Below are 14,007 nucleotides of genomic sequence, written 5' to 3'. Positions count from 1 at the left end.
ACAGGTAAAGTAGATGTAATAAATATAAACAGAAGTGTAACACTTGAGGAATAAAATAGGTAAAATAGATGTAATGTAAATGGAGGTAATTGCACTTGTAAAATAGGTAGGGTAGATGTAATAAATAAAATGTAAACAAAGGTAGTTGCACGTGAGGTATATATTGCAACAAAGGATATATTGCACAGTCAAATGTATTTCACATTCAGTGTATTAATATTGCAGAGATTGATTGTTTGTTTAGTGTCCATATGGCCTAGGGAAAGAAACTGTCTGAGTCTGGAGGTGCGGGCTTTCATTGACCTGGAGCGCCTGCCAGAGGTCAGCAGGTCAAACAGGGGATGAGCTGGGTGGGAGGAGTCCCTGAGAATAGTTGTGGACCTACTGAGGCAGCGGAAGCTGTTATGATACGTATATGAAACAAAGCAGTAGATAAAGTCTTCAGTTCCCCATCAAAAAGAGCTGTCCTGTCTGACAGCAAGGTAAAGCGGTGAAAATATTCTAATAGCGTACACTTAAACTGATATTGACCCCCCAATCCAATATTTTATATATTATACTACTTATAATGTAAAAGGGATTTAAAGTGACAAAACCACAGAGATCATCAGCGTTTTTCAGCTCCTTGTTTTAGTTTTTACGGCCCACAACTTTACTGTTTTGGTTCACTCTCACGACTCTTGTCCACATTGTTTCCTGCAGCAGCGGACGGCTGTTTTCAGCAAACAAGCCGTGATGAACCCGCTGTTCACTACCTGCTCAGCACCAAACAGCAGACAGACACAGTCAGAGACTAGCTGGTGAGCATCTGCTCTATCAACTTTATGAGGTGATAATAAGTCAGTGTTGTGTTTACAACTTGTTGTGCTAAAATAATAAATACAGGTTTAAATCTACAGCACTATCACATTTCATCTTCAAAGAAAACTCCATTGGTGCATGTTAATCCTAGAACTTAATTGATGCATAAATGTAAGTATTTATTTAAAAAATGTCTTTTCTGCTGAAGAATTCATTACATGGTTTCATGCAAAAACGACTCTGTGTTTTTGGATTCCAGTGCTGACTTTGACCTCATGCTGAGGTCGCAGAGCTTTGGCTCAACTTCATGTGACAGTATGTGAACGTTATATGAGCGTTGTTGATCACAGACAGATGTTTAACCTTCTGGGCAGCGATGCCGGACATAGTGTTGTTCCTGTGTCGTTTAAAATCCTCCACCAGCGGTGATAATGACAGGGATCTGCAGAAACACAGTCACTGAGCTCATAGCTGTAAACTGGTCTTTGTACGTGTATGAAACAGTTACGCTGTACCTTATAAGCCTTTAATAAACACATCGACTCTCATGAACTGTAGCAGGGGATGATAAGGGAGAAGTCAGTCTCGGTACCACGTCTTAATGGAAGTACTTAGTGTTACTTCTCAGTTGTTTTTATCGCTTGCTTTCTCTACAGGCTAACATAATCTGATTCCTCTCTGTCATGACTTTAGTTCTGATTAAAGCAATAGTTCGCCGTTTGCTTTCTTGTTAAGAGTTAGATGACGATATTGATACCAGTCTCACGGGTAATGTGAAGCTACAGTCAGGAGATGGTTAACGTTGTAATCTAACTCACCAGTAGTGGTGGAATGCAACTAAGTACATTTACTCCAGTACTGTTCAATTTTGAGGTACTTGTACTTTACTTGAGTATTTCCATTTTCATCTACTCAATATTTCTACTCCACTATATCTCAGAGGGAAATATTGTACTTTTTACTCCACTACATTTATTTGATAACTTTAGCGACTAGTTACATTTTACATAAAAACATATGATATGCTTTTATGATATGATGTAGTACTGTACTACTAATCTACCCAGGAGTATATAAAGTATCTAAATTGTATTTGTTGGTGATCAAAACAGAATAATATAATATTCAATAATAATAAAACACTGAGTCGGTCTGCATACTGACTACTTTTACTTTTGATACTTTCAGTATATTTTGCTGATAATACTTCTGTACTTTTACTTAAGTAGCATTCTGAATTCAGGACTTGTACTTGTAATGGAGTATTTTTAGACTGTGATATTTGTACTTTTACTTAAATAAAAGATCTGAGTACTTCTTCTACCACTGCTCACAATAAAGCAAAACATCTTTTGACAAATCCTTGTCGTACGTAGGGAAAACTTGTAGAGATGAAGAATCAATCACTGGCTGCAAATGAACCTTTCAGACCCTTTTCACTACTCAAAAGTTCAGTCCACATTCATACTTATTTCATCAGCTGTGTGTGTGAGAAAACTTTATTTCACAAGACGAGTTAAATGCATTTGATTTGAGATCAAAACAAATGTTTCTTGGTGTAATCTTGGACTTTTCCTGGACACAGTCCGTCACCACAATGTAAGATTTTCTTGTTTTCCTTTCTGCTGTCTAGTATCAGCGTTTTGATCGGCGCTCCGAAGGCCAACACCAGCCAGCCCGACGTCACCGAAGGAGGAGCTGTGTACTTGTGTCCCTGGAGCCAAGCCAACTGCAGCATGATCAACTTTGACAAGCAAGGTAGGGGGTCTTGTTAAATCTAAATTGACGGTCGGCTTCTTTGTAGGTAAAAATGTGATCCGTGGAAAAAAAAGATAATTTTCCGTAGATCATAATCACAGCAGCAGTTGGTCACTCACATTGTTCCAGGATATAAAAATGTCACTTTCCCCAACGGCACTGTTAAACAGTTGAGACAGGACCGTGTAGTAAACTCCCAGCTGTCTCTAACCAGCCGTAAAAAAAGGCTGAGAGAAGCATCAGGTAGCATCCTGAGTGTGCTTGACCCTGAGGTCAGAAGTGCAGATCATACAGCTCCTAATACAACACTTCTCTGTTTTGATTGAAACTAGGGATGCACCGATACCATTTTTTTCAGACCGAGTACAAGTGCTTACATTTGGGTACTCTCCGATACCGAGTACCGATACGAGTACTTCTCTGTGCCTAAAGACCCTCGTTAACAGCCAGCTGGAGGGTGTGAGCGACACACGGCAGGCTGGGGAGTCCCGCATACGAGGCGGTGCGCTGCGACCGGCTCTAGGTCGGCTTGGAAAAGCTTGGGGTGAAGCTGATTCCCGGGGCCGTGGACAAAGTGTCACCGTGTCGTGCCCCCAGGGCGGGGCTTCGCCCACGTACATGGCGCCAGGGGTCTACGGCGATGTCGGCAACCCACCCGACCTGTCTTGAAACACGGACCAAGGAGTCAGAGGGTGCAAGCAAAACCCCGTGGAGCAATGAAAGTGAGGGCCGACGCGACGTCTGAGGTGGGATCCCGGCCACGCGGGGTCGGGCGCACCGTCGGGGAGGTGGAGCGTGAGTGCGTACGATAGGACCCGAAAGATGGTGACGAGAGGTTAACGTCACACTGCTGTAAAGTGGTATCAGGGCTGTTGTAACAGAGCCATTTTACGAGAACATGAGCACAGTATCGGACCCGATATCTGATACTGGTATTGGTATGAACATTTTACCTGCCTCGGAGCTTTCAAACAAATCCTTATTGACAACTGTCAACGGACCGTACAGTGTGAGCACATTAATCATGAGCTTTGGCTTTACATCGCAAACGATCTGCTCGTACATTGAGAGTAGGAATTACACAACAACATCTCTAAAAGGGTACAGTGTATGCCCAGCTTCAGGTCTCCATTCGGGGACAAGGGGCTGTATTTTGCAGTGTTTTCACAGAGCTTTGATTTCCTGCTGGACTCGGGCCCAGTGTTGTGAGCGCTCTTTAATTATGGCGGAGTCATTACGGGGACAAGGACCCCAGAGGACCTGGGCTGCCCCCAGCTCTGCCAGAAAAATAATCACCTCCATCAGAAATGCAGGAAGCGATAAGGACCACCGTTTGAGGATCACAGGGTCTGACTTATCGTACGCTCTCGCATGCTGATATGGAATGGCGGTTTACACAGACTGAGGGCTGTGACTATGTAAACTCTACATACACAAATACACACCTACAACCTGTTTACAAATGCTCTCTGCAGACAGCCACTGAAACAGGATACAGCTTAGAAAAAAAACATGCAAAACCACATGTTTATCTACACACACATGCATTTACATTCAGTTGTCTTGCATTTACAGGCTTCTAGATTCACGGAGTGTTTGAGGACACAGCCCAGACTCCTTTAACCAAACAGGCACACTGAGTTGCAGCCAGGAGAGTTTAATGTCCCTACTCTGCTACAGACAGCAGGCACATATATCAGAGAATATACCACAGTGAAGCTTACACAGTTACAGGCGTATTGAAGCATGATATAAGGCGTCAGGTTCTGTTGAATTACTTTTCTAGGATGCTGAATGGCAGCAAAGTCTTTCACTGTAGGTGTGATAAAAATCATGCATGTATAAGTAATTTGAAATTAGGATCTGACAGCAAACACTAACAAAACTTTATTTAGTACTTGTGCTTGATAAGGATGTGAAGAGTATTTCCATGTAGGGAACTTGTTTTTACAGTATTCCTTAGAACAGTATTTCCCAACCTGGGGTCCGGGCCCCTCTGATGAGGGGATCACAGCGGGCGTGCCAGGATTTGTCTGCTCTGAGGTTTTCAAAATTTGATTTGCTCATGTTAGGGCTGTCAAAGTGAATGCAATAATAACAAGTTAACGCAAATTAATTTTAACGCCACTAATTTATTCAACGCTCCTTGTCGTGAAGGAAGTAAATAACGCTCCAAACTTATGCTAAAGTTTGGCGAGGAAAAATTTGCATGACCCTTTTCAAATGGGTCCCTTGACCTCTGTAGTTCATGCATAACTAAAATCATAATAACACACGTACTGGACAAAAGTCTGGATACAAAACTTTTTAAAAAGATATATTTTTTTCAACTTAGTAGCAAAATATTCAGTTTCAATCCACTTTTGTTCAAAAACAACATTTTCACTGTGGTCATAAACCTATTTGCGCTCCTGCTTTATGCACCTGTATTAACTCCGCGGACTAGCAGCAATCTAACAACAACATAAATTACATTTATTTAACCACAATAACAAAAAATGTATTTCTTCTCTAACACTATTATATATATTAATACTAGTAAATCAATGAAGTTGTTACAGAAAAAGATCAGCTTTCCTCAGACACAAGTAGAGGGGGCTTTAAGGAAAATAGGTTTGGAACCACTGCCTTAGGACATAAAGGAAACCTGGCTCACCGACCTGGCTCAGACGTTTTGTGGACCAGGAATAGCAATCCAAGAAGAAATATTAACGTCTTATTTTTCCAAATTAATTATTATAAGAGAATGTTGTTGTTGTTGAAAGCAAAACTCCTGGAGGTGTTATGCTGCTGAGGCTGCAGAAGGGAAACATTTGGCAGGAAACCACACACACTCACACCTCTGGCACTCCACCCACCCCTCCTTCATCAATGTTGCTTGCCTTCGTACTGCCAGGGCCTCTTCTTAAAACAGATCCTGTCCATGAAGTACAGCCGTTTGGGTTACAGTAACAACAAGGTCCAAGTCCCCTTTGAGCTGTTTGATGTCTGCCATAGCATGGAGGATGGATTAAGACTGCAGACCCCGGGAACAGGGCCATAAAATATCCATTTAAAAAGCCAAGAACATGTGGGGAACGCTCTCAAATGAAGCCCTGACAGCACAGAATTCAAACTCCGATGACAGGGGGATCTTTGAATAAGTTAAAATAGCAACTTCTGACATCACTGAAGTTTCCAGTTTCTGAGCAAAATGTATTAGTGATAATTATTCAGTTATTCAGTCGTAGATTATGACCTGCGTACAACTTTGTGTTATTAAATGTGTTTCCCCTCTCTATGTTCCTCTAGGTGATCGATATTTTTATATCAATGATGTGAACACTCAGGTTGAGTTCAAGTCCCATCAGTGGTTTGGAGCTACTGTGCGTTCCCATGGCAACAGCATCCTGGTAAGAATGGGTCAGGCTTGGTTGGTCTGTTCAGATACCTACATTACGCTGTGTGATGACATGCAAACAATAGTTTGTTTAATTAATCCACCGTTATTGTTGGTGCGCTAGCAGGGATTTTTTAATATGGGCGCGTGGGGCCGCTTGATGGACTGTACAGGTTACTGAACATTCTCTGTTGTTTCGAAGACTCTAAGGCTTGACAGACTTTCTGTGTGTAGTTACAGTTGCCAAGCTATGATTGACAGTTGATGTTTGAGGGAGGTGTTTCTCAACTACAAAATGTGGTCATGTTCTTTTGTCACTGAGTTGTCTCTCTGTGTTTGCCAGGCTTGTGCTCCCAAGTATTACTGGAGGACCGAACATGACACACCCTTCGCCGATGTCACAGGAACCTGCTACCTCTCTGTGGACGGACTCAAAACCTTTGTGGAGTACGCCCCCTGCCGCACAGGTGAGTTACTGCAATGATAGCCAACCTCCAAACCTTAATCAAACAGACACGGAGCAACATTAGCATCCATTTGTTATCATGTTTCTGTCCACCTGATCATTGTAAGACATGTCTTAAATCTCCTTTTAGCTCCGTTTTGGTCTCCATAAACTGAGACGTGCAGCAAAGGTACTGCAGGGTGAAAGGGACAGGTACATGCCTAACAAGAAGTTAGTTATTATAGTTGTACCTGCTGATTTAGCCTGCTTATCAACACAGTCAGCAGTTGGAGCTGCCTCAGTGCATGGCATTTCATTTGTCTCAAAAACTCAAGCACATAAAAACCAGGTGTGTGCATGAGATACAAGTGCACAGAACAGTATCCGCAAGCGGAAAAGCATCCTCGCGGAGGAGCATTTCTGCTCCGCTGGTGCAAAATGCGGTCTGGCAAGCACAGGTGAGCTGTGACGACTGTGACGACAGCTCTCAGCAGAGAGGTAACACGCGAGTTGGGAAATGCTCTCGGATGAGAGAGAGATGGTTAAGGTTAGGCATTGATCTTGAATAGTTAAGGTCAGGATAAGGCGTCGGGCAGCGATTCTCGCGAGAGGTTTTGCAAGTTTTTCAGATCAGATTTCACAATTTGCGGGTTACCTTTTAGACACGACCCTGCTCAACACTCGCTTGCTCGTCAAGTTGACTTTTTAGGCTTTGGAGGCGGAGATGGAAGAGACAGTTGTTGATGTCTCCGTTCCTTCGATTGGTCACAGTGACGTACATGAAACTTGCCTTGGCGGAGGTCTGTGCTCTCCGAGTGCACCTTTCAACGGTGGTGTGTGTATCACAAGAGAGACATCGATCAGGGCGGAGACTGTGGGTGTTGAAAGTGACCAATCAAAGGAGCGGGGACATCAACCATTGCTCTTCTATCCCTGCCTCCAAAGTCTCAAAAGTCAACTTGACGAGCCAGCGAGCGTTGAGCAGTTGTCACAGTTGTCACAGTTGTCACAGCCCCGTGCTCGCGAGACTGCATTTGTGCAAGCGGAGCAGAAACGCTCCCTCGTTGGGATGCTTTTCTCTTCGCAGATGTTTGCACTTGTATCACATGGTGTTACGCCTGGTTTTTATGTGCGTGGGTTTTGAGAGTAATTATGCCATAGAAGTGGCGGTGACACACAGCTCACGGAGGCAATTAAAACTTTTAGCGCCCGATCTGCTTCATCTAAGAGTCATAACTCAAACACAGACATGATAAACATACTTTTTAGATTCTGTGTGACTTACACTTCCCGAGGATATCACTCTCCAATGTACTTCTCGAATAAACATCCATAAATCCTCTTATTACTCCAGAGCTGGCCTGAGAATCAGCACAGTTTTAAATTTTCATCAGTATCAAAGTAATCCAGTGATAGCTCCATTACATTGCAGACAGGAACTGCTAATAGCATTGCAACATTATACTTCCTGTTTACATCCCCCCAAAGCCCTCAGATCATCCAAAACTTAGAGCATGATTATCCCCCAAATCAAAGTAAGTCAAGGAGTAACAATTGGAGTTACTCTTGTTGCTATCAATATTTCTTTGACATTACTAATTACTACATTGCTCAAAATGTTTCTAACATCATGCATTTATATTCCTGGAACACTGACACCATCCATATGAATGGACGGAGGAGAGTGTGCAGATATTCATCCTGTATTATAAAGAACAGGAAAGGAAAATGTTCTAGTTCAGGATTAGTTTTGCTGTTTTTTATTAGTTTTCTGGCATTTTTAAAGTTGGTATAAGATATGTTTGCGTTGAATTTTCAGACGACAGCTACCTGCATATCTTATAAAGAGTGCCGCCTCCAATTTAGGTCAGCTCTTAAAACTCGTCAGCTGAACCAGAGAGCCAAAACTGTTACCAGATAAAGCTACAAATTTACTCTGAAACAGTTTTCTGTGTTTTCTTCTGTTGTTTTCAAAGTGTCTGGAATTCAGTTTTGGGTCGATGAACAATTGAAATGTGACAACAATTACACTGGAGAGTTCTGCCCTCAACAGAACAGAACGTTTAGTTTTTCTCGTTTTCATGAAACAGAAAGATTATTAGTGTTTCTCATGTTTCATTGCAGAAAGACATGGACCTGTCGGACAGGGCTATTGTCAGGGGGGATTTAGTGCCGACTTCACCAAGGTAAGAAAAACATTTGTTGGAGTTTCTGCCGGTTTCTACATAATCACATAGTTACCGTAGCTCTGTTTTGGTTGATGTAAGCAGTGGGGATTTGTACACCGGCTTTGCAGAGTTTGTTTGAAACTCATGATGCAACTGTTGTGTGTTACAGGACGGGAGGGTTGTGCTTGGAGGACCGGGCAGCTTTTACTGGCAAGGTGAGCTCACAGGAATGTGGAGCAGCGTGGATCTTTAGATAGATATCTCCCAATAGGGATTGTTCCTCTGAATGAGACATAAAATCAATCCACCATCTTTGTCTGTCAACAAACCTCAGGAGTTCAAAAGTCACATGTCTTATTTTAACCTCTGACCTTTAACCTTTTGCTACCCGTCCATCCCATAGGTCAGCTGATCTCAGCCACCACAGAGGAGATTGTGAAGGCCTACTACCCCTCGTACTTTCTGCTGTCGGTCGCCGGGCAGATTCAGACACGACAGGTGCAGGGGAGCTATGACGACAGTTACCTGGGTGAGGAAGTACTCTTGAGGCAATTACGATTATTAAAATGAGATTTATTATTTGTATAAATGTACTAACCCTAACTGTACAGCTACTGATACGACAAACACTACTACTACTACCTCTGTCGTCAGACTGCAACTACTTGTGTGTTATCCCCCGAACTGTTACACACTGTTCCTTTAATATCTGGGGTGTTAGTGACCCCATGACCTTTTGTCTACCCACCATGAGGTCCACATTTTGGCCAGGAAACACCTTTTTTTAAATCAGTTTGATATGGATTTCTACTGTTTGGTGTTTAGATGATTAGAACCTTTTGACCTTTCCTCTTGTGCCACCACCAGGCCACAATTTAAAACAATCGAACTGGCTTTCTAAATTTCTCTCATCACATTCGTACTCCCCGGAGGAAGAATTCTTTCCATTTTGGACACGTCATGATCTTTCCACGAACACCACCCTCATATCAAATCGTCAACTTTGTACACAGAAAACTGAAAAACAACTGTTGGAATGCAATAGCTTTGCTGGTGATATTCAGCCTCTTGAACTTTCCTCTTGTTCCACTCTCATGACTCATGACATGACTCAATCTACTGAGCACAATCAGGCTCTCACAGGGAAATAAATGTATGATTATTACAACTCGATGGCCCTTTCTGTAGTGCTACCCTCAGGACAAACGTTTTGCTTTTTCTTTTGCCCCACTTTAAGTAGCAAAATTGACACTCCGTCATTAACTTCTTCCAAACATTCACACTGTGGGGCCTTTTAGGGCCACACTATAGGGAAGTACTGTAGGGTGTAGGGGGAAGTAGATTGAAGTTGTTGCAGGTACTAATAGGCTACCCCACCTTCATCGCTTGATATCGTTCTCCTCCCACCCCCAGCGTCATCATCCCTGAACACACGATTCAACGCCTGTATGGTGTAGAAAAAAATCAGAAACATTTGACATCATGTATAGCTAATTATTCATTTAAATGGTGAAAGTGCTGCAGAATCATTTGTAAATTTTTCAAGTTTTGAGTTGTTCCAAATTAAGGAGGCACTCATGTGAATTTTACCAGTCGGGAACTCGTATTTCCGATTATTCCAACACCACATGAATGCATCACAGATGCCCTCTCTCCATTGTTAATGAAAGTGAAACAGCATGGCCACATGTGTCAGAACATGGAGCTGTGATTAGGGATATTTGATACACCACACGGTTGTACTAGCAGGGATACGTAGCCTACAGTAGTGCAAAGATGCCATTTCTATGGTTGCCACACATAGCGCCTGCCCTTTACTCACGGAGCATGAGGAGCGCAGTCACACCTCGCGGATCCAAGCGAGTACGCAGGCGGGGTGTCGCTCCCCCGTCTGAAAAGACCTTAATGTACAAAACAAACAGACAAACCAAACCAAAAACATAACCTCCGTGGCGGAGGTAACTAACTGTATGTTAACCTGATGTTAGCAGATGTGTTTTCTTGTTGGAAATGCAATCGTGACGGGTTGTATGTGGGTTTTTGGCAGGTAGCTGCTGTCCCTTCTTCCTACCGGTACTGAATCTTTTAGTGTTACCGAGTAACAGACCATACCGGCCTACTTTCAGCCCTGGTGACCCCCTTCCAGGTGGCTGAGGAATATTTGTGTTATAAGATTTGTTTTGGCACATGACACCCCTCCTCTTCCAGTCTTTGTTACCCACAATATATTAGGTTTTAAGAGTACCCCATCGATTTTGCATCGCACTTCAATAAAATTAAATCTGGTGCCTATATTACCCACAATGCACCTCAACTGCTGGCAGTTTTGGATGTGGACTTAGAAAGAAGTGAGCTTACCAGCCACCTTTGGCCTGCTCTTCTTGAGTCTAGCGGCTCAAGGCTACATTAGCCGCTGCATAATGCACCTGAATCTCTAACCGAACTGTCGGTGGTTGAGTTGCATTGTGGGTAGTGTAGGTGCCAGGTTTTGACAAGCAAGATTATTCCATTGTGAATAAGACACTGTTATAGACATTGGAAGATGTTATAAGTAATACTCTTTTACAGTTGATGATCGCCAATGTGTGAAGGATTTTTCTTCTACTAGTAACTACAACTAAAATACACTAGTGCTGCAGTAGGCCTACATTACTTATAATAATCATCATTGTAACGCACTCCAAGTTCAAACATCTTTGTGTAACTTGTAATTTCAGTGTGATACAGTATCATGTATCCGTCATTTCCAACCTCAGCTGTTTCCTCTCATTCACACTCTTATTGTTGTCTTCATTTCTCCTGCAGGTTACTCTGTGGCTGGTGGCGAGTTCAGCGGGGATGATGAGGAAGGTGAGGGTCATATTTACAGTACAGAGAGCTGAAATGCATGGCTGAGTACAGGGTTTACTGACCCCCACCCCGACCTCTGTCAAATATTGAACTGCTCGGTCTCAACACACATGATTGTGTTGTGATGGGAACGGATTACTAAGTCTTTCAGGAAGCAGGAACTCTTAGAGACCCAAAGAATCATTGTTGGTTGGTCACAACAGTTCTTAGTTATCAGTGTTGTTTTGAAATGACCCCTCCTCACCTTCTGATTTCCTTGTCGCAGATTTCATCACAGGAGTTCCAAAAGGACTCATGCTGTATGGTGTAGTAAGGACTCCCCACATTTTCATTTAACACCATTTTACAGTGCAAACAGTCTACAAAACATTCATGCAGTATACTAATGACTTTTGTCTTTGTCGATATAGGTGTCCATATTAAACGGAAGGGATCTGACGTCTCTGCTCAACCTGACAGGGGAGCAGGTATGTGCACATCTGGCTGGGGGGATTTTCTGTAATAGCCTGGCTCCTATCCTCTTATGTGGGTACACTTTTAAAGTCACATGTGTTAAAGGAGGGCTGAAGATGAAGGAATTTGCCCCGTGGAGAGGAGGCCTATACCGGGGTCAGAGGTCGAGCTTACAGTACGCACAGCTCATGGTTTCTAAAAGCTGGAAAACAAACCCAGAAACTGCAGACCAGGATTGTGTTCACGTCATAGAAACAGAATAGGAGTAGAACAGACATTGAAGTGCTTTCTGTGGTCATTTGACTAGAACAAAAGAAAATGGTTGTTGTTGTTGTTAGTCCGGGGGACCGCCCATTGTTCCGACAGCCCATTGCTCCGACAGCCCATTGTTCCGACAGCCCATTGCTACGAAAATGCACACACTCCGTACAACAAACCGAAGCACATGGCTATTTATTACGCAGAATGACATCATCTGACCTTCTGACTGTATTGAGTCAGCATGTGATGTTGAAATGGAAAGTCCTGAAGAGTGACAGCATTTGTCAGTAAGACACCAGCTGAGCATTTAGTCATATTTCTTGAAATATAACCCACAGATTTAAAAAAAAAATTTCAAAATTATTTTTAAAACAAAATGTCACCAACTGTAACTGAAAATAGCTTTCTGACTCATCTAGCAGTGTGGTAGCAACCAACCCCTCCGCTCACTCCTCTCTTTCCAAGACTGTGGTACCGTGAGCTGCCGAGTGCAACATTGTGGTAACGCCGTTCGCCTCGCTCAGAGGCACCGCGGTTTTGCACTCTGCGGCGAACGTTACCGCAGTTTCACAAACTACGGTGGCCTTCAGGTAACGTAAAAACGTGAAAGGCTCTCCCTAGCTAGTGTCTGGTTTGTCCGTTCTGGGCGACTGTAGAAACATGGCGGAAGACCCGCTCTCTATGTAGATATGAAGGGCTCATTCTAAGCTAACGAAAACACGATTCTTAGTTTCAGGTTATTATACACTAAAGAAAAGATTATAGAATTATGAATATTATTATTATTATCCATTTCTGTTAACAGATCCCCCAAAATGTTACACACTGTTCCTTTAACAGAATTTCCAGAAAGTTGGCAAAACAAATAGCATTAACGTTTTCATCCACTACTATCATGTGAATATTAGCAGTTGGACACGTAAGGGATAATGTACAGCGAGCCGGTCATTGTTGTTAAATAAATCCCGACAGGGTGATCCAGTGGACCTCGATGTAAACACTGAAGGGGTTTATTTCACAACAATGACCCGCTAGCTGTACATTATCGCGCTTATTACACAGCTACTTATTTAAGAAGTCAATAATTTGACACAAAAATGGTCCACCAGAGTCCGACATCAGAACTGCGTCCATAGCAACGATCTCTTATACATAGCAACGGTCTGCTATAAAGAACTAACAGACCGTAGAACGGCGTGATTGACCAATCAGAATCACATAATCAACAAAGCTGTGTAATAAGGAAAGATAAATAGTTGCTGGCGCTAATTCTCCAGTTGAGTTCCATTAAAACACTACAGAAGAATAGGGTGCAATGACATGCTCCGAATGGATCAATTTCTGATTAAGGCATGTGGGATATGCTGATATTATTCTGATTTTAGGAGCGTTCTTTGGACATCTATACAGTGCATTCAGAATATACATCTCAATTGGGGATTTTACTACAGTTTGTGACACATGGACTCTTGCCTGTTTACGGCGTCAGTGTCTGTTCTCGTGCATAGTCGTAATAAGAATAGCTTGAAGAACGCAGGTTGCGTTCCAAATGGCATACTTTTTTATTTTTAGTACATACTGCAGCTGCAAAGAACGCACTGTTGCATGCAGTACGCATTAAAATTGGGACATACTACTTCTTCTTAACATTGCGCCTTGAACTCAGACCCTCTTGCTCATATATCCAATATATGTGATATCATGGCTAAACCATGGGGGAACTGACTTATCAGTTACTTTTTTTGTGTAGTTTCACAAGGCTTAGTTGTGTAGGTATTGCATGATGTAATGGCATGTGACTGTGTCCACATGGGAAAATGTGTGTGTGACTCTTCAGTGTGGGAGGTCATCAGTGACTCTCAGAGGTGTCAGGCTCAGGGCGGAGGGCGCTG

At 42.7% G+C, this 14,007-nt stretch overlaps 1 protein-coding gene across 2 annotated transcripts in view; it reads left to right on the top strand.

Annotated features, from left to right (window-relative positions):
• LOC119496254 (integrin alpha-5-like) overlaps positions 1-14,007 on the top strand; it is a 59,312-nt gene that overhangs the window by 11,054 nt on the left and 34,251 nt on the right. For both annotated transcript variants that reach the window (XM_037783451.1, XM_037783443.1), the window contains 9 exons: positions 2,435-2,559; positions 5,851-5,951; positions 6,282-6,405; positions 8,508-8,569; positions 8,721-8,766; positions 8,955-9,080; positions 11,357-11,401; positions 11,667-11,710; positions 11,812-11,868. In XM_037783451.1, coding sequence (XP_037639379.1) covers positions 2,435-2,559; positions 5,851-5,951; positions 6,282-6,405; positions 8,508-8,569; positions 8,721-8,766; positions 8,955-9,080; positions 11,357-11,401; positions 11,667-11,710; positions 11,812-11,868 — 730 coding nt within the window. The remainder of the gene's footprint in view (positions 1-2,434; positions 2,560-5,850; positions 5,952-6,281; positions 6,406-8,507; positions 8,570-8,720; positions 8,767-8,954; positions 9,081-11,356; positions 11,402-11,666; positions 11,711-11,811; positions 11,869-14,007) is intronic.

Source organism: Sebastes umbrosus, chromosome 1, assembly GCF_015220745.1.
Source record: "Sebastes umbrosus isolate fSebUmb1 chromosome 1, fSebUmb1.pri, whole genome shotgun sequence".
NCBI classification, from domain to species: Eukaryota; Metazoa; Chordata; class Actinopteri; order Perciformes; family Sebastidae; genus Sebastes; species Sebastes umbrosus.
The sequence above is the reverse complement of the archived record's forward strand: the minus strand, read 5'-3'. Positions and strand labels throughout refer to the sequence as shown.